We start from the raw sequence: 24,974 nt of genomic DNA on the forward strand, positions 1-24,974 counted from the left end.
CTGTGCTTCATTGCAATACTCTATGGTTGAAAAGCTCCTTTTTAAGCTCAAGCACTAAAGTGTGGATGACTTTCTCAGCAAAGATGTTGGCTGACCGCCATCTAGTGACCTGAAGTGGAAAAACACGCTTGTTCAGGCTTCACTCTGGCATTTGGAAGATGTTTCCAGTAATTTTCATGACAGCAGGTCCTTTTCGTGAAAGGTGACGCTACCTAGCTCCGTTTTAGGTGCTTTGTGTCAGTCTTGATGACTGGCCTTGCAGTTTCCTTGGCAACGGTTTTGAAGTGGTCCCCCGCCCCCATTTTCCTGCTTCCTAGACCTGAGAGGACTGACCAAAATTGAACAGATGGTTTTTGCCCTTCAGGTGGGACTGGACCTGAGCATTTCTCTGTCTCCTAACCTGCTGCCTTCACCACTGCACTAAAGTCAACAGCAAATTCAAGGATCAGCTTTCAAGATGAACCAATCAATTAATCTGAAAAGATCAAGAAGTGTTAAATGTAATGTGGGAAATAACTGAGACAATCAGGCGTTAAGGATAACCCTTTTATTATAAGCTAACAGGGTTTCCAAAAGTCAAATTGCAGGCTAACAAATGTGGCTGACAGGCAACAGCTGAGCGCCTGTCTGACACTGCACCTTTTATAGTGCGCTGTAAGACATGGCAGCCAATCAACTGTGTTAAGAATCTGTCCACCAATTAGTTGGGTTGGCAATATATAAACCAACAATGTATGTTTGTGGCTTTAAGAAAAAAATCACTATTGATTCCGATTGGTTGACTGTGTGCGGTGCCATAAGAGGGAGCTAGAGGTCATGGCTTGCTCTCTCTGACATTCTGTCTCTCTGACATTCTTTGCTATCTAAGGTTCTCTGTTGTGCTTATACTTTGATATCTTTGTTTATTGTAAATGACAAAGGGAACTGGTAAGAAGACTTTGTAATTGGATATTATTTGGACTGTTAAACATATATGACCTGGACCATTTATTGGACTGTGCTATTTCTTAAAGTAAACTTTAACTCAATTTAGTTTATCTGTGTGTGACTGAATATATTCATAACTACTCTCATAAATGTTTCCATTTGCATGTCCTTGTTACTCAAGGGTTATTCTGTACATATCATAACAAGCTGTCACGCTGCTCCTGAAGACATATACATGAAGGGACTTTGCAGGTCTTGAGTCCAACCTCCTTATCAAGCAGGAGACCCTAAGCTGCTTCTCTCCTTCATTAGTTTCCATCCATTGTTCCTTGTCCTGCCTACTGATGCTTTATTTGGAAGACAACTTGACCCCCTCTTTAGGGCATCCACTCAAATATTGGAATGTTTTGAAGATGGGAACATCATCAGCTCTTTTTCAGTCCTCGCCTATACATAGTCCTGAACTGTCAGGATAATGATGATTAAATAGCTGACCAGCTGCTGTAATGTTCCAGTATTGTAATGTTGTAATGATGATGCAATGGTAGCAGTGAGTAAGAAGGGTTATTATCAGGTATTAATGTCAGGCAGATTCGTCTGCAATTTCCTGGATTTGTTTTTTGTTTTTTCCTTTTCCATTCCTCATTTACAGATAGTCCTGAACTTACCACAATTGAGTCCAAAACCTGTTGAGTTTTGCCCCATTTTACAACTTTTCTTGCCACATTTAAGTGAATCATTGCAGTTGTTAATTAGTAACAGTTATAACATGGTTGTTAAGTGAATCTGGTTTCCCCATTGAGTATGGTTTAGGTCACAAATGGGGACCACATGACCCTGGGACACTGTCCCCATCATAAATCTGTGTCAGTTGTTGAGTATCTGAATGTAACTCACATGACCGTGGGGGTGCTACAGCATTCACAAGTGTGATAAATGGTTATAAGTCTCTTTTTTCTGTGTTGTTACTTCAGTCACTAAATGAAATGTTGTAAGTCGAGGACTACCTCTAGTTTGCCCATACTCCAAGCTCTTTGAAACGTATCTTCATATGGTTCTGAAATCACCTTTGCTGGTTCCTTCAGAACTCTGGGATGCAGTCATCGTAACCTACTGATTTGAATTGGTCTAGAGAAGACAGTCCCCAGGGATTATTCACATAGACCACTGAGTTTGGTACAAAATATCCAAGATGTAGTCTCATCAGCCATTAGGCAGGGATTGGCTGAAGGCTTCAAGCAAATTCTTCAACCTCTGGAAAGAGTTCAGGCCCTTCTCCTTCTCAATCTATAAGTTCCTTGCCTCATCATCCTGATTTACACAGGCCTCAGGACCTCAGGGTCCATTCTTCTCTACCAGAATGGGAGGAGGCTGATGAGGAAAGAAGGCCTTCACCATCTGAACACAGTTACTCCTCTCAGAGTGTGAAGAGGGTGAGATTTTTGACCAAAATCTTTCAGAGGAAGAGGATTCTCGCCCAGAGCAGACATCCTCTGCATTGGTCTTCAAATCTATTCTCCTCAGACCATTACTCATCAAGGCCTTGGTCACTGCCAAGCTGTCGCCAGAGGAAGTGGCTCCCAAGCCACAAGGAACTCCCTCTAGCCAAGGGGATTTGCTCTTCTCCAAGCCTGTAGTGCATGCAGAGGTTTTGCCTTCTCCCATTTTGTTCCTGGACATAGTCAAGGAACAATGCGCTTCTCCTTCGGCAGGTCCTTGCCCATCTTCTCTAGATAAGCATTTCTACAATGTCAGCGCAGCTCTGGACAATGCCCTGGCAGTGCCTTCTGTTGACATTCCAGTTCTGGCCTCGTTCTCATCTTCTGGCACTCCCATGGAGCCAGAAGATATCCTGAAACCGGATGATAAACGTTCCGAACAGACCCTCAAGCGCAATCACCAGGCTGCTGCTTGGGCTGTTCGCAGGCATGATATTCCCCTCTGAAAAAAAAAATCTGAAAAGTAGCCAGGGGTGCAGGGGTTGCCTAAGCACCTGCCGTGGTCCGTGCAGCGCCCCAGTGGGAATTAAATTGGCAACGCCCCCTTGAAGCGTTAGCAGAGTAAAGTAATCAAAAGTGATTTTTCAAGGTGAGTCTGCATGATAGTTTTATTATTTGACAAAAAAATAATAATAAAAAGCACCATGAGAATGCTCTCGGGCAAAGGATTTCACATTTAAAAAATAAAACAAACAAACAAAAACAACAAACAAACCCTGCTTAATAGACAGAAAAACAGCCACAATGCTTCACCTCTAATTGGACTTTCTCTTTGTTCCCTTTCCTTTGATCAGCATTGCTTCTCTATGCTTCTTTCTAGCTCCCTCCCAACAATTCGGCCATGCATTTTATTTTATTTTTCTTTCTTTCTTTCTTTCTTTCTTTGCATGCCTTGAGAAACACAACTTCCTTCTCCCACCCGCCCCAAAAGAAGATGATGATGATGACAACGGGAGGCAGGAGTCACTCTCTCCCTTGCAAGCCCCCCCAGCGCCCGGGGCTGGTGAAAAAAGCAAGAGCCGTTCTTACGATCTCTCTCTCTCTCTTTTACCGGAATACAGTCAAGCCCTTTCCAGCACGCACGATCCGCCGCCGCCGCCGCTTTGCACCTTGCAAATGCAAAAAACACGGAGGGCTCCGGGATTTTGTTTTTTTATTTTTGCAAAGAGCAGCGCGAGCAAAGAAGAGCAGCCAGCCAGCAACCTGCTACCGGTAGTCCAAACTAACAGCACTGCTTATTGAGTCGGAGGTGGGGGGGAGGTAGGAATTAGGGGCAGAGGAGGAACAGGAGAGGAGATGCCTTGGAAACCATGCAAGAACTTTTCTGCTTCCGATTACCTCCATGCTTACAAGTTGCAAGGGAAACACAGAACTCAAAACAGCCCAGCGGCTTGGCTCGGTTCGGGTCTTCCTCCCCAACACTTAAAAACGTGGAGTTCCGGCGCTTCCCACGCTTGCAAGCAGAGAGAACTGGCTGGCTTTTTTCCACTGACCAGTGGCAACTTTGCAAAAAAAGCACAATAATGATGATGATGATGATGATGATGATGATGATGATGATGATCGGAAAAGAAAAAAATCAGAATTCCGATTTTAGTCGGAAGAATATCATGTATGTGTTCGGGCTTCAATAGCAGCATCCTTCTTCAACAGGGCATCCATATAGTGGCTGCGCCAACTCCAGAATAGATTGCCTGCTTCTGACCTTTGGTCTCACCAAGACCTTAATAAGATTATAGCAGCGGTGGAATTCACTGCGGATGCCACTCTCAATTCCGCCAAATTTGCATCCAAGGCCTTGGCATCTTCTGTAGCAGCAAGACGACTTTTATGGCTCCGAAATTGGCAGACAGAGTCACGCCAAAAATGGAAGCTGGCTTCAGTTCCTTTCGCAGGCAATAAGCTTTCTGGCGATGCTCTGGAACCTTATCTCATCGAAACCAGAGATAAACGTAAAATTCTCTCTTCCTCTGGGAAGAAAGCCGACTATCGCCCTGCTCCTTATCGCCCTCCTGCCTTCTGAGCAGAGACCTCATCTCGCTTCCCCCACTCTCACAGGCCATACTCCCAACACCAAGACCAATGGGCGGAAACATCTGGCAGGCAACAACCTTCTACTGGTAAACAGCCCTTTCGGGGGGGAGGGGGTCGTTCCTTCCGTTGCTCTAAGTAATCCCTCATTCTCCCCACCCATCGGAGGTCGCCTAGCCTTCTTTGCCTCCAAATGGGAGGAGTCAACGATGGACGCCTGGGTGCTCAGCACTATTAGGTCAGGGTTACAATTGGACTTCCTAACCCCACCCCACCCCCCAATTTTTTGATCTGTCCTGTGTCTCGGGACATTTCCAGGCAAGCCCTCATGAATCAGGCCATTCAGCACCTTCTTGAAATCAGGGCTATTCAACCTGTTCCCCCGTCTCAATGGGGACGTGGGCTTTACTCTCGCCTTTTCATCATTCCCAAAGCCTCAGGGGGGTGGCGAGCCATCCTTGATCTACAATTTCTTAACCAATTTGTAAAATACAGGCGATTTAAAATGCAGACTCTGCATCCTATTTTAGAGAGCATTCGGGAGGGCAACCTCCTCTCTTCCATTGATCTCACTGAGGCTTACCTCCACATCCCAATTTGGCCTCATCATCGCCAGTTTCTCCGTTTCTGTTATCAGAATACCCATTACCAGTATCGAGCACTTCCCTTAGGCCTCTCATCGGCTCCAAGGGTCTTCACAAAGGCAGCATTGGTGGCACCTCTGCATTCTATTCCAGTGAGGATCCAATGCTACTTGGATGACATTTTGATTCTTTCCTCTTCCATCTTTGCGGCCCATCGGGATCTGCAAATTACCCTGTCATGTCTCCAGAGCCACAGATTTTCCATCAACACCAAAAAGAGCCAGCTCTCTCCTACAACCAATTGCAACACTTGGGAGCAGTCATCGATACCATGTCGTGCCAAGTTTTCCTGTTCCCAGCTTGTGGAAAGAGCCTCGCAGAGATCATCAGCCAGATCCAGCAACATCAAATTGTCCCCTGTCACTGCTGTCCAAACTTCTGGGGAAGATGGTTTCCTGTATTGGCATCGTCCCATGGGCTCAGCTCCACTCCGAAGCCCTCCAATGGTTCCTGATTCCCTACCAACAAGCAGGAACCAGCCACTCATCCATCAAGGTCCCACTCCTGCCACAAATCCGGAGATCTCTCAATTGGTGGCATTCCCCATCTATCTGGACGGGACTCCTGTTCAGGGACCCAGACAGGCTAGTGATAACCACCGATGCCAGCCTCCTGGGTTGGGGTTCCCATATGCAGGGCCTGATAGCTCAGGGTGTTTGGTCCAGATTGGAATAGATCCTTCCCATAAATTGGCTAGAGCTCAGAGCCATTTTTCTGGCTCTCAAGCATTTCAGGCAATCAGTGACTGGCTCTCATGTTCTAGTCCTTACGGACAACATGGCCGCAAAGGCTCAGGGGGACAAGGTCCAAAGCCCTCATGAGAGAGGATCTACGGCTGGGGTTATGGGCAGAGAAACACCTGTTATCGATCTCGGCAGACCAGATCTCCGGGGTCGACAACTCCCAGGCCGACTGGTTCAGCAGGAGCCTAGTTGACCAGGCAGAATGGTCCATTCCTCCATCTCTATTCAGGGATCTTTCCCTCAGATTCAGAACACCGGAGGTGGATCTTTTCTCCACTCCTCAAAACGCCCAAGTCACCAGATTCTTCACCAGGTTTCCTTGCAAGGGAACGGAGGGGACCAATGCTCTTTGGTGCAGATGGCCCAAGGGTCTCCTCTACGCCATTCCCCCACTTCCCATCATTCTGGCAGTAATTCGGAAGATGTCGGAGGAACGTGCAGAGCTCCTCCTCCTGGCACCCTATTGGCCAAGGAGGCCCTGGTTTGCAGACCTGGTCAACCTATCGGTGGCTTCTCCTTGGAGGATCCCTGCCCATCTAATCTCCCTTCACCAGGGGGCACTGCTCCACCCAGAGCCCCAGTGGTTCAAGCTGACCATGTGGCACTTGAGCAGCAGCGGCAAGAGGAGGCTAATCTTCCAGAAAGGGTCATCCTCACTATCCTGGCTTCTCGCAAATCTTCTACAAGGCGTATCTATGATGCCACCTGGAAGGCTTTTTCCCGATGGTGCCTCAGGGAGGGTCTTTCTCCTGCTTCACCCCAGTTGGCAGAAGTTCTTAGCTTCCTTCAGCATGGGCTGGAGAAAGGTTTGGCCCCCAACACCTTACGCAGGCAGGTTGCGGCCTCTTCTCAGTCCTTTCATGTGGTTCGCTTCCTTCCTTATCCCATCACACTTCAGTCAGGAGGTTTTTGAAAGGGGCTTCCAACCTGCACCCTCCGGTGGTTCACAGGTATCCTTCCTGGGACTTTCATTTGGTCCTTAATGCCCTTACAAAGCCCCCCTTTGAACCCCTTAGAACAGTGTCTCTCCGTTTCCTGACTCTGAAGGTAGTGTTCCTTGTTGCCATCACTTCTGCCAGGATTTCTGAGCTTGCTGCTCTTTCCATCAGACAGGACCTTTGTTCCTTTCACGATAATAGGGTTGTTCTTCATCTGGACCCCTCATTTGTTCCAAAGGTTAATACCTGGTTTCACAGGCCCCAGGACATTGTTTTGCCTGACTTCTGTCCTCTTCCGCACCATGACAGAGCGGCAGTGACACACACTAGACGTAAGAAGGGCTCTTAGAATATACATTAAGCGCACTTCCTCCTGCAGGAAGTCGGAAGCCATGTTTGTTTCTTTTTCCCTTCTCACTTGGGGCACAAGGCCTCTTCTCCTACTATTAGCAGGTGGGTCAGGTCTTGCATTGAGCAGGCCTACAAAGCTGCAGCCCTTCCGGCTCCCCGAGGTCTGACGGTGCACTCTACCAGAGGCGCGGCCACTTCTGCTGCCTGGGGAACCCAAGCATCCTTGGAGATTTGTTGTGTGGCCACGTGGACATCCCCATCTCCTTTCATCAGACACTACCGTCTGGATGCTTTTGCCTCGGCGACTGCAGCCTTCGGCAGACGGGTCCTTCAATGAGTGGTTCCACAGTTGGTGTGATGAGCCAGATGAGGACCCGCCCGTGGACATGCAAGCTTTGTTATGTCCCATCCTGGGCTCTCAATGCAGCATGGAGGAGAATGGGTGTTGGTAGAAGTTACCGTAAACACCCTTTCTATCTATGCTGCGAGAGAGCCCAGCCCCTCCCTTGATTCGTCCGGAGAGGGTAAGACATATTTGTGTATTTATTTTGGGCTTTCAGAGACGTCTTTCAGTCTGTCAAATATCTTTGCCAAAGCTGGGGTCTCTCCTGGGGGCTGGCTTTTATATCTTAGTACAGACTCAGCTATGACATCATAGGAAGGAGTCAACCCATCCTGGGCTCTCTTGCAGCATAGAAATGGCGTTCACGGTAACTTCTACCAATGCCCATTCTACAAACTAGGGCCTTCCAAGTCTTTTATCCAAAAGTTTTGGGAATGATAAATCTAACTCCTGTGGAGATTGGAAAGCTGCGCAGAGCGATTCTTCCCTCTAGCGAGATTTAGGCTCTGGAAGGATGCAGACAGACAGAATCTCTCCTACCTAGGTGTGGTTTGGAAGCAAGGAGAGTGGATGTTTCCAGTTATTCTTCCATGTTTCATTATTCTATTGATAGAATGAAGCTTGAAATAATTTAGCTGTGCACACAAAGAAGAACTTCATAAAAAATTAAAACATAACACCTCCCTAATCTTAAGAAGTTAAACTGGTCAGGTTTCACTCTTCAATGTTTGCTCAGTTGCAAAAGTAGGTTTTGGGGTGTTAACCTATATTCCTACTTCACACCAGTTTCCTCGGCAAGGTTTTCTGAAAACATTTCCCCTTTCCAAGGCCTGAGAGGACAGGACAAGGTCTCTGAGATAGCTTTCTGCCTACAGCAGGACTGGAAATGAGAGTCTCTCAGGCTCTAGGCTTGTGACCACCAAACTGGGCCTTCTTCCTCCCCACAAAATCTGTCCATTCAGCTGTTCCTGCTGCTCCAACCCCAAATTCAAGGCTGCAGCTTTCAAGATCCAGTATCTTCCAAACAACACATACTTTACACCTTTCAATCTGAGTTTCAAATTTTGATTCTGAGGAAATGGACTGAGGGGGGACTTATGGCTTTTTACCCAGTCCTGTGGACCATCCCCTCTGACTCTTAGGTTGGCTTTATTTAATTTTCCTTGATATTGTTACATAGCCCTGTAAGAGATTCAGAGGCTTTGGGATCATTGCAAACATTTCCAACACCTAACTACAATAGGATGAGACGTGATAAAATGTGACACCAAGGAAAGAAAAGAAGGAAAATTGATTAAATATATTTTTACTATTTTAGTGTGGTGTGGTGAACTAGAAGTGGAGCTCCTGCTTCACAATCAGGAGGTTGTGAGTTCAATCCTAGGTAGAGGTAGACATTCCTCTCTCTGGGCACAATGAGAATATATATGCTGCGAACTCCGCATTGGTGACAGGAAGGGCATCTGGCCAATAAACATTCAGCTCCATTCAATTATCCCAATACCACCTCGCAACGCATACACACACACACTATTTTAAATTTTAGAAATTTTGCATAAGTTTAAATTTGAAATCACTTGCAAGCGAAGGAGATCACAGCAGGAGTTGCGATTAAAGATGGAGATCCTGTGGTAAAAAACACAATCCCTTTTCTCTTCAAATCAATATTCCTACAGCTCTTCTCCATGAAGGCTCCTGCAAGGCACAACAGCCTTTACATCTGAAATTTTACCCTGGTTTTGTCACTGCCCCAAACTCCGCCAATATATTTGCTACTCATATGGTAACTTCCACGAGTGCGCCTCATTTTTGACACAATCTGAACAGATTTCTTCTTTTCTCCTTCCGATCTAATATAATGAGATATTTGCCTACGAATATCAGGCAAATTCTTTACAGTCAAATTAAATAGTCACTTTCTGAACTGTACTTACAATGGGACTATAAAAGAAATTCAAACCTTCTCTACACTCATCACTTAGGGCCTCAGGTGGATTTTCTTGTGTGCAATAAGGGCGGAATGTTTCCAGAAGGATCGACCACATTTGGGGCACTTAAATGGTTTCTCCCCTGTGTGTATAAGCATATGATTTAGAAGGTTAATCCTACTACTGAGATCTTTCCCACATTCTGGACACTCATAATGTTTCACTCCTGTTTGAGTCCTCTGGTCCCCACTAGGGTGAAATTCTGACAGAAACTAGTCCCACAATCAGGATATTTAAAGGGTTTCTCTCCTCTATGAAGCCTGTGGTGGCTAATAAGGTGGGAATTGGTACTGAATCTTTTCTCACAATCAGGACATCCAAACGGTTTCTCACCTGTGTGTGTCCTCTGGTGTTGAACCAGGGTGGAATTCTGACTGAAACTTTTCCCATTTGGAATTTTTAGTGAAACGTTTCCCACAGTCAGGACACTGAAAGGGTTTCTCTCCTGTATGAATCCTCTGGTGATTAATAAGGTGGAAATTGGTACTGAATCTTTTTTCACAATCAGGACATTAAAACGGGTTCTATCCTGTGTGTGTCTTTTGGTGTTGAACTAGGCCAGAACTGGTACTGAAACTTTTCTCACAATCAGGACATTCAAAGGGTTTTTCTCCTGTGTGAATCCTCTGGTGATTAATCAGGTGGGAATTATGACTGAAACTTTTCCCACAATCAGGACATTCAAAGGGTTTCTCACCTGTGTGAGTCCTCTGATGTTCAATCAAATTGGAATTTTTAGTGAAACGTTTCCCACAGTCAGGACACTCAAAGGGTTTCTCTCCTGTATGAATCCTCTGGTGATTAATAAGGTGGGAATTCAGACTGAAACGTTTCCCACAATCGGGACATTCAAAGGGTTTCTCTCCTGTATGAGTTCTCTGGTGTCTCACCAGGCTGCAATTGTGACTGAATCTTCTTCCACAATCAGGACATTTAAAGGGTTTCTCTCCTGTATGAAGCTTCTGGTGGCTAATAAGGTTGGAATTGGCACTGAATCTTTTCCCACAGTAAGAACACTCAAAAGGTTTCTCTCCTGTGTGAGTCCTCTGGTGTTGAACCAAGCTGAAATTCTGACTGAAACTTTTACCACAATCAGGACACTTAAAGGGTTTCTCTCCTGTGTGAGTCCTCTGGTGTTGAACCAAGCTGGAATTTTTAGTGAAACCTTTGCCACAGTCAGGACATTCAAACAATTTCTCTCCTGTGTGAATCTTCTGGTGGCTAATAAGGTTGGAATTGTTACTGAAAACTTTCCCACAGTAAAAACACTCAAAAGGTTTCTCTCCTGTGTGAGTCCTTTGGTGTTCAACCAAGCTGGAATTCTGACTGAAACTTTTACCACAATCAGGACACTCAAAGGGTTTCTCTCCTGTGTGAGTTCTCACATGTGCAACGAGGTGAGAATTCTGACTGAAACTTTTACCACAATCAGGACATTCAAAAGGTTTCTCTCCTGTATGAGTCCTCTGGTGTTGAACCAAGCTGGAATTTTTAGTGAAACTTTTCCCACAGTCAGGACACTCGAAGGGTTTCTCTCCTGTGTGAGTTTTCAGGTGTGCAACGAGGTCAGAATTCCGAGTGAAACTATTCCCATGTTCAAGACTTTTAGAGAGATTCTCGCTTGTGTGAATCATATGGTTCGAACTGGTAGTGAAGCTTTCCCCACAAACAGGACATTCATAGGGTTTCTCTCTGTGTGAGTTACCAGGTATATCACGAGCAGTTCTGATCAGAGGTTTTGCCACATTCAGAGTACATATAAGGTTTTTCTCCAGTTTGGATCCTCTTAGGCATAATCAGCTGTGATTTCAAGTTGAATCTTTCCCACAAGAGGCACATCTATGGAGGTTTTCCACCACTAATATTTTTGAGGAGGTAAAAAATATGGATTGTCACTTCTTAGTAGTGCTTTGATTCAAGCTGTTTTCTTCCTCACAGTGAGGCCTTCAACACCATCTGCTCTACGTGGCTTTCCAATTGACCTTTTCGTCCCCAGTAACTTCCAAATATTTTCCTCTTTTGCTGAATGGAAAAACAATCTTCCTTGACTTTTCATGTAATATATGCTTGAATATCACACACTACTTTTCCCAGCTAGAAATCTCTTCTTGATTTTCTCTCGTTTCTCTATCACCTACTGAGGAAGGTGAAGAATTGTGTAGCTTTTCGAAGGAAATGGAAATTAGTTTGATTTCTGGACTGACTTGCTTTGCTATTCAGTGATGCTTGTTCTCCGCAGTTGTCCAGAGTGCTCTTATTGCCATCCTCTCTGTCTATAAGATTCAAATAAAAGGGTATCTTTAATTGGGCATAAAATGGTTGCAGAAGATGAGAAAAAAAAACATTTACATTACAATGACAAAGCAAACATGCCACAATGCTCCAATAAGCTCTTACATTAATCATGATTCATTTGATACATGGAAGACTACCCAGATCCAAGTTAAGACCCATTCAATGGAGAAATTCATTTGTTGACTGGGTCAATCACAAATTCTTAGCAGAGCAAAGGGTTGTTTTCAAATACAGGCAAGTGAAAAGGAAAGAACTCTCTCTTTGATATGTTGGCTTTTACTGATCAGGACATAAAAAGATCATTGCAACAGAAAAGTGTCATAGAATTTGAAAGGATCTTGGAGATCTTCTAATCCAGCCCCTCCTCAACCAGGAGACCCAGAGGTGGGCTGCTACCGATTCAAACCTGTTTGCCATGAGATGTGGGCGTGTTTCCTCTGTGTGTACATTTGGACAAAGAAAGAGGCAGTTGCTGGCAAAGAAGTAGGGAGTGAGTAAGGGTCTTCTGAAGGAGGGTAAACGGGATGGAGGTAAGTTAGCGAGCCGAGCTGGCGAGTTCGCAGTGGAAGCATGTGGGGCAGTGGGGAGGTTTACAAATGTACACATCATGGCACTGTGAGTAGATAGCGTGTGGGGGAGTCCCTCTGGCGCTGTGAGATGTGTGCATGTTTGCTCTGTCTGTACATTTGGATGAAGAATGAGGAAAGCGAGTCTGTGGTGGAAGCAAGCGAAGCTGGGGGAGGTGGCTGAGAATGGCAGGAGCTGGACGCACAGACTGAACACCACAGTTTGTTTGGTAGGATCTGGACCTTAGCAGGATTTTCTGTTTTAGAAAGCAGGTTGCGTCCCTTTCGCTGAAGCAAACTTTTCTTTGAAGCCTGCCTGGGTGAATGCTACGCCATCACTCCAGTTGGCCTTTGTATTCCCTGCCGTCCCCGCCTTTTGCTAGTCCAAGCTAAGAAACTTGAGTTTACTTTCATAGATCTCGCTCTGTTGCATTTTCATCCTCCCTGCCCCCCCATTAAATTTCTCATCCTTCCTGAGACTCTAGGCCTGATTTAGCAGGAAGGGAGAGGTGGGGTTTTTGGCCCGCGATTGGATCTTGGCTGCCGCATTGGAGGTTTCATTAAAAGATCTTTATAAGAAGTGCTGCCGTGGAGCCCTTCTTCACACAGGATCGCCTGGCAGCGAGGAGGGAGAGGGAGAAGGGGGTGGCTGCTACCAGAGAGGAGAATGCTTTTGGGACGAGGGGAGCCAGGAAGAGAACAAAGGCAGGACGGCAAAGCAAGCAAGTGAGCGAACCTCACCTGCCAGTGGGCCTCTTTATTCCCCCTCGGTCCCAAGGCAACCAGATAGCACCTGCCTCCTCGTGTGAGAAGCTATGGAATGGCCTTCTTGCTGGGACCTCTGCCCCTGTTCAGATTTCCCGCCTCCCTCTGGCAGCCCTCAGCCCAGCATGGCGGCCCCACCAACTTCAGCGATACCACCACCCTCTGTGCTCAAATTCTTTCATCTTGAAATCTTTCTTGAAAGTGACCCCAAAGGAGTGAGCAAAGTAGGCTTCTTCTCCTACATTCTGATTAGGAGTAGTCCTCGATTTATGTCCACAACTGAGCCAAAATTTCCATTGCTAAGCAAGATTTAAGTGAGCTTTGCTCCGTTTTGTGATTTTCCTTGTCACTGTTAAGTGATGTTCTGTAGTACTAAATACTGTATCTGGTTGAGGCTGGGAGGCGGGACCAGTCATGGTGAGTGACGTCGAGTTGGCCACACCCAGGCACTCACAAGATCACCCAGCCATGCCCACGCAGTCATTAGGGTAGGGAACTGGTTGTTAAAAACTTTGCAGCCCACCACTGAGGAGACCCTGTAACATTTCAGATAAGTGGTTATCTCACCTCTTCTGAAAAGCCCCAAGTGATGGAGCACCACAATTACTGAAGGCAAGCCATTCTGCTGGTTAATTGTCCTCACCATTAGGAAATTTCTCAGTGCTTCCATAGTATAATGAGGCGATGTACCAGTCAACTACTGCTAATAAAGTGCCCTTGTTCAATTGCTAAGAAACAAAGAGTTATATCTCAGATTCTACAGGCTTCAGTTACTTTGTCAAATGTTAAGACTCATGACATTGTAATTAGAAAAAGACTGAACAAGTATGCTTCGTTTGGAAGGGCTACACAAGGGAAAGTCTCTTCTCTCTAAAAAGGTCATGGCAGCATGGCTGAGGTTTGTACAGTTGCACCTAAACAAATCACATGATTCTGGAACACTGTCCTTGTCACAGACAAGACCAAAGTGGAGATATTTGCCCATAATGCACAGTGATACGTTTGATGAAAACCAAACACAGCATATCAGCACAAGGCATCTCATACAAACGGTCAACAACGGAGGTGGAGGGGTAATGATTTGGGCTTGTTTTGCAGCCGCAGGACCTGGACACCTTGCAACCGTTGAGTTGACCATGAGCTGTATACCAAAGTATTCTAGAGTCAAAAGTGAGGCCATCTGTCCAATAGCTAAAGTTAGGCTGACATGGGATTATGCAACAGGACAATGGTTGCAAACACATCAGGAAATCTACAACAGAATGGCTAAAAAAGAAAAGGATCAAGGGGTTGCAATGGCAGTCAAAATCCAGACCTCAACCCGATTGGCGGGACCACAAGAGAGTTGTGCATAAAAATCCTCAGTGGACTGAAGCAACGTTGTAAAAAAGATGGGCCAAAATTCCTCCACAACGCTGCAAGAGACTGAGAAAGTCACACAGAAAAGAATTACTTCTTGTTGTTGCTGGTTCTACAAATTATTGAATCACACATTTTCCACACACGACTTCTTCGTTTTGGCTTTCTTTTTATAAAATAAATGATGATCTGATGTAATATGACATGTACCGTTGTTCATCTGTGGTTGTATTTATCTACTTTTAAGAACTTCTAAGGACCATATGATATTTATTACGTCCTGATATATAAAATCATAGAAGTCAAGGAGAGTCTAGTTTCTTTTTCACATGACTGTTTATCTTGAAGTCCTGGGGAGAGATTATACATTTGGAGATATACACGATATACCCCCACCCACCCACCCACCCACCCATACAGTGACATATATATTTCGGAGAGCAATAACACACACAATATGGAGAAAATCCATGTCTTTCCAGTCTGAAAAAAATCTCGAAATGGTTACAGTCAAACCTTCTGCGCTAAAGTTAATCAGGAATCTGATGAATTTGCTGATTGCTCATCTGTTGAGATGGCAAGGCTGAAGTTCAGGCCTAAACAGGCTTCTGAGGCCATGGAAACTTTCACAGGAAACCACTAGCCCGGGGGTCTGCAAGCTTAAACACTAAAAGAGCCATATGGAACCGTTTCCCACAGGTTAAAAAACAACAACTAGGAGCCACAAAACCTGGGTGGGCATGGCCAACTCGATGTCACTCATTCCACCCAGTCACATGACCCCCTAGCCATGCCTACCTAGCCACAAAACCCTTCTCTTTCTCTCTCTCTCTCTCCCCCTTTCTGTATATCTCTGCCTCTCTCCCTCCCTCTATCTATCTTCCCCTCTCTCTGTGTATCTCTCTCTCTGATGGCTCTCTCTCTCCCCCCTCTCCCCAGTCTCTGTCTCTCCCCTGGAAAGTCATTGCTGGGCCAAGCCAGCTAGCTCTCCTTGGGGCTCTTCGCCAACTCCTTTTATTTCTTCTGTTTGGAAATTCGGGTTGGCTGAGGAACGATCGCCAGCCATGGTGGACGCTGCCCTTCAGGGGACCTTCCTCCACCCCCTCCTTCTCCTCTTGCAACCCCCTGGCCGGCTGTGGAGGGACCAGGAGATGTTCCTCAAGCGAGCGCCAAAGCGCAGCAAAGGCATGCATGGGGCAGGCGGATGCTCATTTGAGGGTCTCCCCACCCCACCCCAACTGGCCAAGGGGTTGTAAGAGGAGAAGGGGTGGTGCCCAAAGGGAATCCCCCCCCCCCGGTGATACTTGTTTATAAGGTAGTCCGGATTTCTAAAAAGAAGAAATAAAAGGAGTAGCAAAGAGCCCCAAGGGCTCTTGGCCCAGCCGTGGTTTTCTGAGAGAGAGAGAGAGAGAGAGACAGTGAGAAGAGATACAGAGACAGAGAGCATACAAGAGAGATACAGAGGGGATAGAGAGAGAGAGACATAGAGAGGGAGAAACAGGCTGATGATCAAGAATCTTTGGTGAGGGCTTTCTCCGAGCCTGTCCCACAGTGTGGGCATGTAAGGTTCCGCGGGGCCAGCTCCCTTTTCACACTGCCCTGAACCTCTCAAACCCGTGGCTGGGCGCTGCAGGCCCGTCCCCCTTTCTAATGACCCATCCACCTGGATCCCATTCCCATCCTGCCAGACCTCATGACCTTCTCAGGCTAGGTGAAGGAGGGGAGGGCAAGGGGTGGAGCCAGCCAGTCATGGGACAGGGAGCCACAGTACAGGGTCCAAAGATCCACATGCGGCTCTGGAGCCGCAGTTTGCCAACACCCACACTAGCCTGTGGGTTAGGCATGTCTCCAAAACCATAGAAGGCATGCTTGACTATTTTTGTAACTTTTATATTTTTAAAAAATTTCTATATCTTATCTGTTGTGTGAGAGCTGCCTCTGACTGTATGTAATGAAGTGAAAGCAAAAAAATATATATAAATATTTACCTTGCACTACATTCTGGGTTCCTTCCTTCTTAGGGGGGACCCATCCTTATTCAGACAATAAATGCATGGGCTTATCAACACAGACACACAAACACACAGACTGTCTTTTATTTTATCAAGCCCCACCGGTCAATCTGCATGACACTAACTTTACAGATGTGGGGCTTTTAACTGAAGAAATTATGCCTAAAGCCTCTGCAAGATTTGAAGCACCAGTTTTGCTCATGAAAGTCCTGAGCTCCAAGTAAGGGCAGAAAATACTTTCCACAACCCCTTTGGTGACATCCCAATTGAAGTAGTCCTCACTTACTGACTGCAATTGGGACTAGCATCTGTATCACTAAGCAGCCCGATCATAAAGCCTGATTTCAAATGACTGTGTCAACTTACATCTGTTCCTCTGCAGTTCTTAAACAAATCATTGTGGGTTGTTAAAGGCAATTTCACATGGCCATGGCTTGCAACTTCCTGCCGGCATCCCCACTGAGTTTGCTTGTCAGAAGCCAGCTGGGAAAGTCACAAATCGGGATTATGAGTGTGGGATGCTGAAACCATGATATAAAAGTGCACCAGATACCAGAATCAGAATTGGTGCAACGCCTCTTCCTGCACCTTCATAACTACGTCTGCTTCTCCAGTGCCATTGTAGCTTGGAAGGCTCAATGAACCAAAGGTAGGTGAGGTCTACCTAAGGTTGTCCTTGATTGAGTAGTAGATCCCACCTCCCTCCCCCACTCCGCCCCTGCCTTCCCCATGCGTCTTTGATTTTAATCTTTGGTATTAATTTTGTGGGAAGCCCCAGAAGAATGAAATATTTTGGGGAATGTTAAAAGAGGCAGAATATATTTCCCCAAGGAAAAATGGAAGGAAAAAAACCTTAACAAGGGCAGGAAACAGCCCCAACTGCCCCCAGCAGATGCCTTAAATCCTTAGAGATGGAGATTTTGTGCCCATTATGAAAGAGTATTCGCAAACAAAACACCTTCAGCTCCAGTTGGTGGGATTAAAGAGAACAGGACGTTTAGGGCATAATAGGGTTAACCCAGGACCTTTAGAAGAACAAAAGGCTACATTGCACAACCCCTGAGTAGGATTTCAAACCCAAAACCCCAAGCAATGTATTGGGCTAAGCTATCCCAACCCCATTTATTCAGAAAAGACCCAGAAGCACCTCAGTCCGAACTTGTTCCCCGGAAAACATCAGGTCCACTACAGAATAATTGAGTTTAGGGGGACCTTGGAGATCTTCTAGTCCATCCCCTGTTCAGGCAGGAGACCCTATTCCATTCCGAACAAACGGCTGTCCAATCTCCTCTAAAGACCCTCCAGTGACGGAGCCCCCACAACCTCTGGAGGGGAGCCATTCCCAAAGGATCCACCGTCGCTTGAAAGAGGCTTTTGAGATCTTCCCCCCAGCAGAAAATTGCAGCCACCAGTTTCATAGCGTGCAGCCCCAGCGGGCTCCGATCTGGGGAGGGAAGGAACCTGCAGCTGACACGCTTCAGCCCAGTTGCTTCTCTGCTTCCAGGCCGTGGAGGGAACCGAACAGCCCGACTTGCTCCCGGACTCTCCTCCCACCTGCTGCCCCCAACTCACCTGCCAGCTGCTGCTTCCATCCTAGGAAGAGCACAGAAGCCGCTCTGCGCACCACCTTCCTCCCATGAGGCATCCGGAAGAGGAAGTTCCTCTACGCTTCTCCTTTCCTCTCCTCCTTTCTAGCATTGCAATACTATATACTGTTATTTAGAACTGCTTTTTTAAGCTCAAGTACGAATGCGTTGATGTCTTTCTAAGCAAAGAGGTTGTCTGACCGCCATCTAGCGACTGGAGGTGGAAAAACGCGCTTTGTCCAGCCTCCACCAAGCATTTGGAAGATTATTTTCATTGATTATATGGCAGCAGATCGTTTTCGACTCCTAGCAAATGACCTTTGTAACAACTGAGCCCCGTGAAATAGTGAAACCCGCCGCTTCCTTGCTTCGTTTTGGGGGCCTTTGGGTCAGCCTTGATGCCTGGCCTTGCCGTTTCCTTGGAAGTAGTTTTTGGAAGGGGTTTCCCCCCACCTTCCTGCTTCCTAGGCCTGAAAGGACTGGCCAAAGTTGAACAACTGGTTTTGCCCTTGTCCTTCTTTTCATTAGACTAGACATACCCAATTCCTGTAACCATTCTTCATGAGTTTTAGCCTCCAGCCCCCTATTCATCTTTGTTGCTCTTCTCTGCACTTTCCAGAGTATCTAGTCTAGTCCCTCTGGAGGGACTAGAATTGGATGCAGTATTCCAAGTGTGGTCTTACTAAGGTTTTGTGAAGCAGTACTATAACTTCACATGATCTTAATTGTGTCTCTATTAATGCAGTTTAGGATTGTATTGGTTATTTTAGCTGCTCTCACTCACTGTTGGATCACATTTAAGTGATTGTCCACTAAGACTCTAAGATCCCTTTCACAGTTACTGGCATTAAGCCAGGTTTCACCTAATTTATACACACGCAGTTGGCTTTTCTTGTCTACTTTGCTTTGTGTAATATCATATTGTTAGATAGGGACCACTGTTCAAGTCTGTCAAGTCTTTTTTTTGGATCTTGAGCTTGTCTTCTGGGATGTTGGCAATTCCTGCCAGTTTAGTGTCATCTCCAAAATTGATGAGTTCCCCTTCTATTCCCTTGTCTAGATAGTTTATGAAGATTTTGGTCAGTGCTGGGTCTAAAATTCAATCTTGAGAGTAGTACCCCACTGCTTACTTCCTTCCGTGTGGGTGTAGTTCCATTGAGGACTACATGTTGAGTACAATTTGTCAGCCACTTAGGAATCCATCTTGTGGTGGTGCTGTCTATCCCACATTTTTCTAGCTTTCCCAGAAGTAGCTTGTGATCTACTTTATCAAATGCTTTACTGAAATCTAAGTATACAATGTCCACTAATTTAGTCAATTTGTCAAAGAATGAAATAAGGTTTGTTTGGCAGGATCTGTTCTTGTTCAACCCATCTTGGCTACTGGTTATTATTTTGTTTGCTTCCAGGTGTTCACAGATTTGTTTTCTAAGATGTTACCAGTTATTAAAGTCAGCAGATTTGTCTGTAAATTCCTGGATAATTTTTTTTACCTGTTTTGAAGATGGGAACTTCATCAGCTCTTTTTCAGTCCTCACCTATACATAGTCCTGAACTGTCAGGGTAATGATGATTAAATAGCTGACCAGCTGCTGTAATGTTCCAATATTGTAATGTTGTAATGATGATGCAATGGTAGCAGTGAGTAAGAAGGGTTATTACCAGGTATTAATGTCAGGCAGATAGTCCTGAACTTGCCACAATTGAGTCCAAAATTGATGTGGTTAAGTGAGAAACTTGTTAAGTGAGTTTTGCCCCATTTTACAACTTTTCTTGCCACATTTAAGTAAATTGTTGCAGTTTTTACATTAGCAACATGGTTATGACATGGTCGTTCATGATTCTGGTTTCCCCATTGACTTCCCTTGTCAGCAGGTCACAAAAGAGGACGACATGACTCTGGGACACTGCAACCATCTTAAATCTGAGTCAGTTGTTGAGCATCCGAATGTAAAGCACATGACCATGAGGGTGCTACAACGGTCATAAGTGTGATAAATGGTCATAAGTCACTTTTTTAGTGTCATCGTAACTTCCGCCACTAAATTAACTATTGTAAGTTGAGGAACTATGTCTAGTTCCCCTGTACTTCAAGCTCTTTGAAACATATGTGACAGTGGTTTTGAAATCATGTTTACTAGGGAGCCTCGGTGGCGCAGAGGTTAGAGTGCAGTACTGCAAGCTACTCCTACTGCAATTTGGAAGATCAAATCTCACCAGGCTCAAGGTTGACTCAGCCTTCCATCTTTCCGAGGTGGGTAAAATGAGGACCCAAACTGTTGGGGGCAATATGCTGACGTGGTAAACCGCTTTGAGAGGGCGGCAAAGCACTATAAAGCGGTATATAAATCTAGGTGCTCTTGCGATTAGTGTCAACTAAAAAGATACTGCCTTGGTCTTTTTAGCTGCCAGAAAACAAGGTACCGTATTTCCCCATGTATAAGCACCCCCTTTGTATAAGCCACCCCCAATTTTTGGACTGTGAAGTTTTGAAAAATATTTATTAGAGAAACAAGTTATGAAGAAAGAAAATTTACAAAGAAACAAAATTCGACGTCTAGATCTACAACTTCGGTCATGACGCCTAAAAGCGGTGCGGGCGACGCTAGCAATCTACGCCGGGCAGAGTAGGAAGCGAAGCATTCAGGCCGATGCCTAGCGTATGCATTTCTATCGGCGTACTCGCACTCGTATCATCACGTACAATTTTTACAAAAAGTATAGCATACTGCTGGAAAACCAGTTTATTCCTACTTTATTATTTTATGCATTTTTCACGTATAAAAAGTGTACCTGCTTTGTATATGCACCCCCCACTTTTTGGGCTTGAAAATTTTGGAAAAAAGGGGTGGCTTATACATGGGGAAATACGGTATTCTTGAAATGCCTAGATAATCAACTCGGCAGCTCAAAGTTGTTGGAGCATAAGAAGGTTATTGGAGAGCATGATGGATGACTCTTGGACTGATGTGTCCCATTGGAGAAGTCACATCCAGGGGGGGTGGGGGATAGACCGGGATCAAGGGGGAAATGTATGATGTAATTTAGTATCGGCTGCACCGAGCCATGCGCCAACATGGCAATTTTTTTTAATAAACAACTTACTTCTTCTGAGTTGCGGCTAGAGACTTTTGCTTTGAATGAGAGTGGATTTGTTGGAGCCCTGACAATTAGTTCCTTCAGAACACTGGGATGCAGTCATCCCAACCTAGTGATTTGAATTGGTCTAGAGCAGTGGTTCCCAAAGTGGGTGGTACCGCCCCCAGGGGGGGCAGTGGGATGCCTTAGGGGGGCGGTAAGAGGCAAGGGGGCCGGCGGGGAGGGCCTAAGAGGTGGCAGGGGGGCGTTTGAGGCGCCGGCCCCATAGGCTCACTGACTGCTGGCCACACAGCCCTTTAACTGTTTTTCATTGCTCCATAGCTGGCGCCCCAAATGCGGAACCTGCGTGCAGTAAGCCTTGCTAAGCCGGGGGGCGGGGGGGGGGAGAGGGAGGAGATGGCAGAAAGAGGGCACCTTACCTTGCAGGCTGCCCTCTCTGGTGGAAGCAGCGGAGGTGCACCAGAAGGCCCAAAAGCAAAACCCTCCCAAGGCGTGCAGCGGAAGGGGTGGGTGGTCCGGCATTAGGGCCCCCTTCCCCAGAGGAGAACAAGGGACCGTGCAGCGCCCCTCTGGCCTCCGCCTCTCCAGCCAGCTGGGCTTGCGTGCAGGATGCGGGTGGATACAGCTTCGGCTCTCCAAGGCGCGTGGCTTGATTCGGTTTGGTTCTATGTGGCCCTCCCGGACCTAGAACCTAGCCTCCCTCTGCAGTTCAGTTCTTCCGACCGAGCCCTGCGCTTGTTTGCTTACTTATTTTCCAAGTGATCGTTCCCTCCACCTCCGCCAGTCTGGGCTGCTTCCACACACCTTCCTTCTCCCAGGCAGAGCATAAAGATGGGCAGAACGCTTCACTGAAGATGGGAGTCTCTGAACATGTGCAGAGTACCTCCCCTTGCTTGGCCCGATGGAAGTGGATCTTGGGTTGAAGCAAAGAGGGTGAGATTGGCTGCATCACTGCCCCGGGGAGGTTGGCATTGCAAAATTGGATGCCAAAGGGGTCTGGAGAAGGGGGGCAGCTGCAGGGGGCTGGAGAAGGGGCAGAGGGCAGCTGCATTAAGGAGCAGGAAGATCTTAGCCATGGTTTATTCATTGACTAAGCCGGAATCAAACATCACGGTAAACTCTAAATCAGAATGGCTGGGTTGATATATTCAGCCGGTGTTTCTCAACCTTGTCAACTTGTGTGGACTTCAATTCCCACTCTGGCTTTGCTCTACTTTCCCAAAGTGCCGCTGCCGTCGCATTCTTTCTTTCTGTCTGCCCGTCCGTCCGTCTGTCCATCCATCCAAAAGATCTGCCTGTCTGCCTGCCTGCCTTTCTGTCTATCTACCTACCTACCTACCAATATAGATCTATCTATCTATCTATCTATCTATCTATCTATCTATCTATCTATCTATCTATCTATCATCTATCTATCTAATCTATCCATACATACATCCAAAATGTCTGCCTGCCTGCCTTCCTGCCTACCTACCGGCCTACCTGTCTTTCTGTCTACCTACGTACCTCCCTGTATAGATCGATCGATCGATTGATCCATCCATCCATCCATCCATCCATCCAAAATGTCTGTCTGTCTGCCTGTCTGCCTTCCTGCCTACCTACCTGCCTGCCTACCTGTCTTTCTGTCTACCTACCTACCTTCCTACCTACAGTCTCTCTCTGTCTTTCTATCTCCATCCATCCATCCATCCGTGTTCGAAGCACCAGCCCCGCAGGCACATTGGGAAAGTAGAGCAAAGCCAGTATGGGAGGGAGGGAGAGAGAGAGTGGGAGACCTGATGCATCAGATTGAAATGAGGCCTAGTTTAGATTGAGGCCCTTTTCCACATTGAAACATCTTTGCCAGCATATTGAAACATCTTTGGCTTCTATAATTAAAGGTTTTGTGGACAAAACATGGTCAAGACTATCAGGAAGCTCTCACATTTTGTTGAGGCTTTAAACAGGATCCATTGGACCAAATCTCCATCCTAAAAATTACTTTTCCCCAATGTATTAGAGTGCCAATTCTGAAGAAAGCAAAACCAAAATGTACTGGTAAATCACAAGAAGAACACACACATATGCACACCCTTCTAACCCTCTTGGAGCAGGTGATTGGACTAGAATAGATATCTCATTATCTTTCTCCTCCCTCCCTCCTTCTTTATTTCTTTTTCTTTCTGTCCCTTCCTTCCACCCCCCTTTCTTTGTCCCTTTTTCTTTCTTTCCCTTTTCTCTTTCTTTTCTTCCTTCTCTCTCTCTCTCTTCTTTCTCTCTCTTTCCCTCTCTCAGGCTCACCCCACTGACCTTGTTTGGGCAGGTCCCTCCAGTTCAGTGGGCTCAATAGTGTGGACCGGTGGGGCCGGCACCTAGAACGCGGCAGCGTCGGCATGTTTGAAAAGTAGAGCAAAGCCAGAGGTCAGTAATTTTTGCTGCAAAGAATCACAAAATCTTCTGGGTTGTGCACAAGAAGTGACACACGTCAATGCAATTCAGCAACATAAAGAGATACAAATAAAACAAATCAACAAGAATCGGCAAAGCATCTCTGATTAGATTTTATTCACTACTAGAATCTAATCAGAGATGCTTTGCAGATTCTAGTGCAATGACCTGCTCCAGCAGGGTTAGAAGGGAGTGTGTGTGTATGTGTGTGCATGGCTGTAAAAACTCCAAAAACAGGTCAAATATCTCTGGGGAGGCCAGTCATAAATTAGAACACTTGTTAAACAACCGGCCATTAAGTGAGGACCACTTGTATTTGGTTTGCCAGTCACGCCCACCCAGTCACATGACCACCAAATCACACCTACCCGGTCATGTGACCAGCAAGCAACGCCAGCCAGTCACGTGACCAGCAAGCCGCACCTACCCAGTCACATGACCAACAAGCCACGCCCTCAAATTAGGCCACACCCACAGAAATTTGAAAACCCCCCTTGGGTGGGGGGCACCGAGGATGAGTTTATAGCACCAAGGGGGCGGTGGACTGAAAAAGTTTGGGAACCACTGGTCTAGAGGAGACAATCCCCAGTGATTGTCCACACAGACCACTTAGTTACATTCACCAGCAAACCTCTGAGATGCTCCTTCAGCCCAATAGTTGTATAGAGTAGACGGCTTAAAGTCTTGTTGTAAGTAAATACTGAGAACAAGCTGAATTGGGCCTGAGTGGGCACAGGAGGAAGAATCAGAGACAAATTTCTGGTCCAGTGGGTCAAGGTGGTTTACGTTCCCTGACCATGTCTCACAGAGCGCATAGTTGCCATGCTGACCTTGTAGTTTCCCAAATGGGATTATCAAAAGTATTCCATTAATCCTTAAGAGCCACAAGAAATTTATACAGTACATCATCTTTCTACAAACTAGTGCCTTTGAAGTCTTTTATCCAAAATGTTTGGGAATAATAAATCTAACTCCTGTGGAGATTGGGAAGGCTGAGCAGAGCGATTCTTCCCTGTAGTGAGATTTAGGCTCTGCAAGGATGCAGATAGACAGAATCTCTCCTACCTAGATGTGGTTTGGAAGCAAGGAGAGTGGATGTTTATTCTTCCATGTTTCATTATTCTATTGATAGGATGAAGCTGGAAATCATTTGGCAGCTGTGCATACAAACAAGAACTTCATAAATATTTAAGGCACAACATCTCCCTAATCTTGAGAGGCTAAGCAGGTAGGTGGCACGCTTTTTTATGGTACAAGGGAACTAAAACATGGTGGTATTTTAGAAGACATTATAAACGGGAGTCTTTGTGGTTAAATTGGGAGACGATTAAAAAACAATGTTATTTGAAAATTCCAGTCTGGCTATCGACTATTGAAGCATTTTCTTATCCTATAATA

General features: G+C 46.0%; 5 protein-coding genes across 9 annotated transcripts in view; all 5 read right to left on the minus strand.

Moving 5' to 3' along the window:
- Positions 1–18,119, minus strand: part of LOC113455020 (uncharacterized) — a 60,020-nt gene extending 41,901 nt beyond the window's left edge. The window contains exon 1 of the mRNA XM_087928488.1: positions 18,034–18,119. The gene's annotated coding sequence lies outside the window, so the exon portion shown is untranslated. The remainder of the gene's footprint in view (positions 1–18,033) is intronic.
- LOC113451933 (uncharacterized) overlaps positions 1–24,974 on the minus strand; it is a 159,129-nt gene that overhangs the window by 98,957 nt on the left and 35,198 nt on the right. Inside the window, exon 3 of the mRNA XM_087928475.1 lies at positions 9,798–11,057. Within this exon, the coding sequence (XP_087784601.1) occupies positions 9,989–11,057 (1,069 nt within the window). The 3' untranslated portion in view covers positions 9,798–9,988. The remainder of the gene's footprint in view (positions 1–9,797; positions 11,058–24,974) is intronic.
- LOC113453097 (uncharacterized) overlaps positions 1–24,974 on the minus strand; it is a 154,519-nt gene that overhangs the window by 94,373 nt on the left and 35,172 nt on the right. The gene's annotated exons all lie outside the window — the stretch shown is intronic.
- The window catches only part of LOC148126528 (uncharacterized), a 149,451-nt gene that overhangs the window by 78,904 nt on the left and 45,573 nt on the right, over positions 1–24,974 (minus strand). The window contains exon 1 of one of the 3 annotated variants that reach the window (XM_087927891.1): positions 18,034–18,136. The exons of the other annotated variants lie outside the window; for them this stretch is intronic. The gene's annotated coding sequence lies outside the window, so the exon portion shown is untranslated. Of the gene's footprint in view, positions 1–18,033; positions 18,137–24,974 lie in introns of those variants that run through there. 3 annotated transcript variants of the gene reach the window in all.
- LOC148126529 (uncharacterized) overlaps positions 1–24,974 on the minus strand; it is a 74,720-nt gene that overhangs the window by 14,569 nt on the left and 35,177 nt on the right. The window contains exon 1 of one of the 3 annotated variants that reach the window (XM_087928302.1): positions 18,034–18,110. The exons of 1 other annotated variant lie outside the window; for it this stretch is intronic. The gene's annotated coding sequence lies outside the window, so the exon portion shown is untranslated. Of the gene's footprint in view, positions 1–9,797; positions 11,734–18,033; positions 18,111–24,974 lie in introns of those variants that run through there. One more of the 3 variants, XM_087928305.1, reaches the window with a different exon arrangement.

The sequence above is a fragment of the Pseudonaja textilis genome, chromosome 2, assembly GCF_049901715.1.
Source record: "Pseudonaja textilis isolate UNSWEBS1 chromosome 2, rPseTex1.2, whole genome shotgun sequence".
Taxonomy (NCBI): domain Eukaryota; kingdom Metazoa; phylum Chordata; class Lepidosauria; order Squamata; family Elapidae; genus Pseudonaja; species Pseudonaja textilis.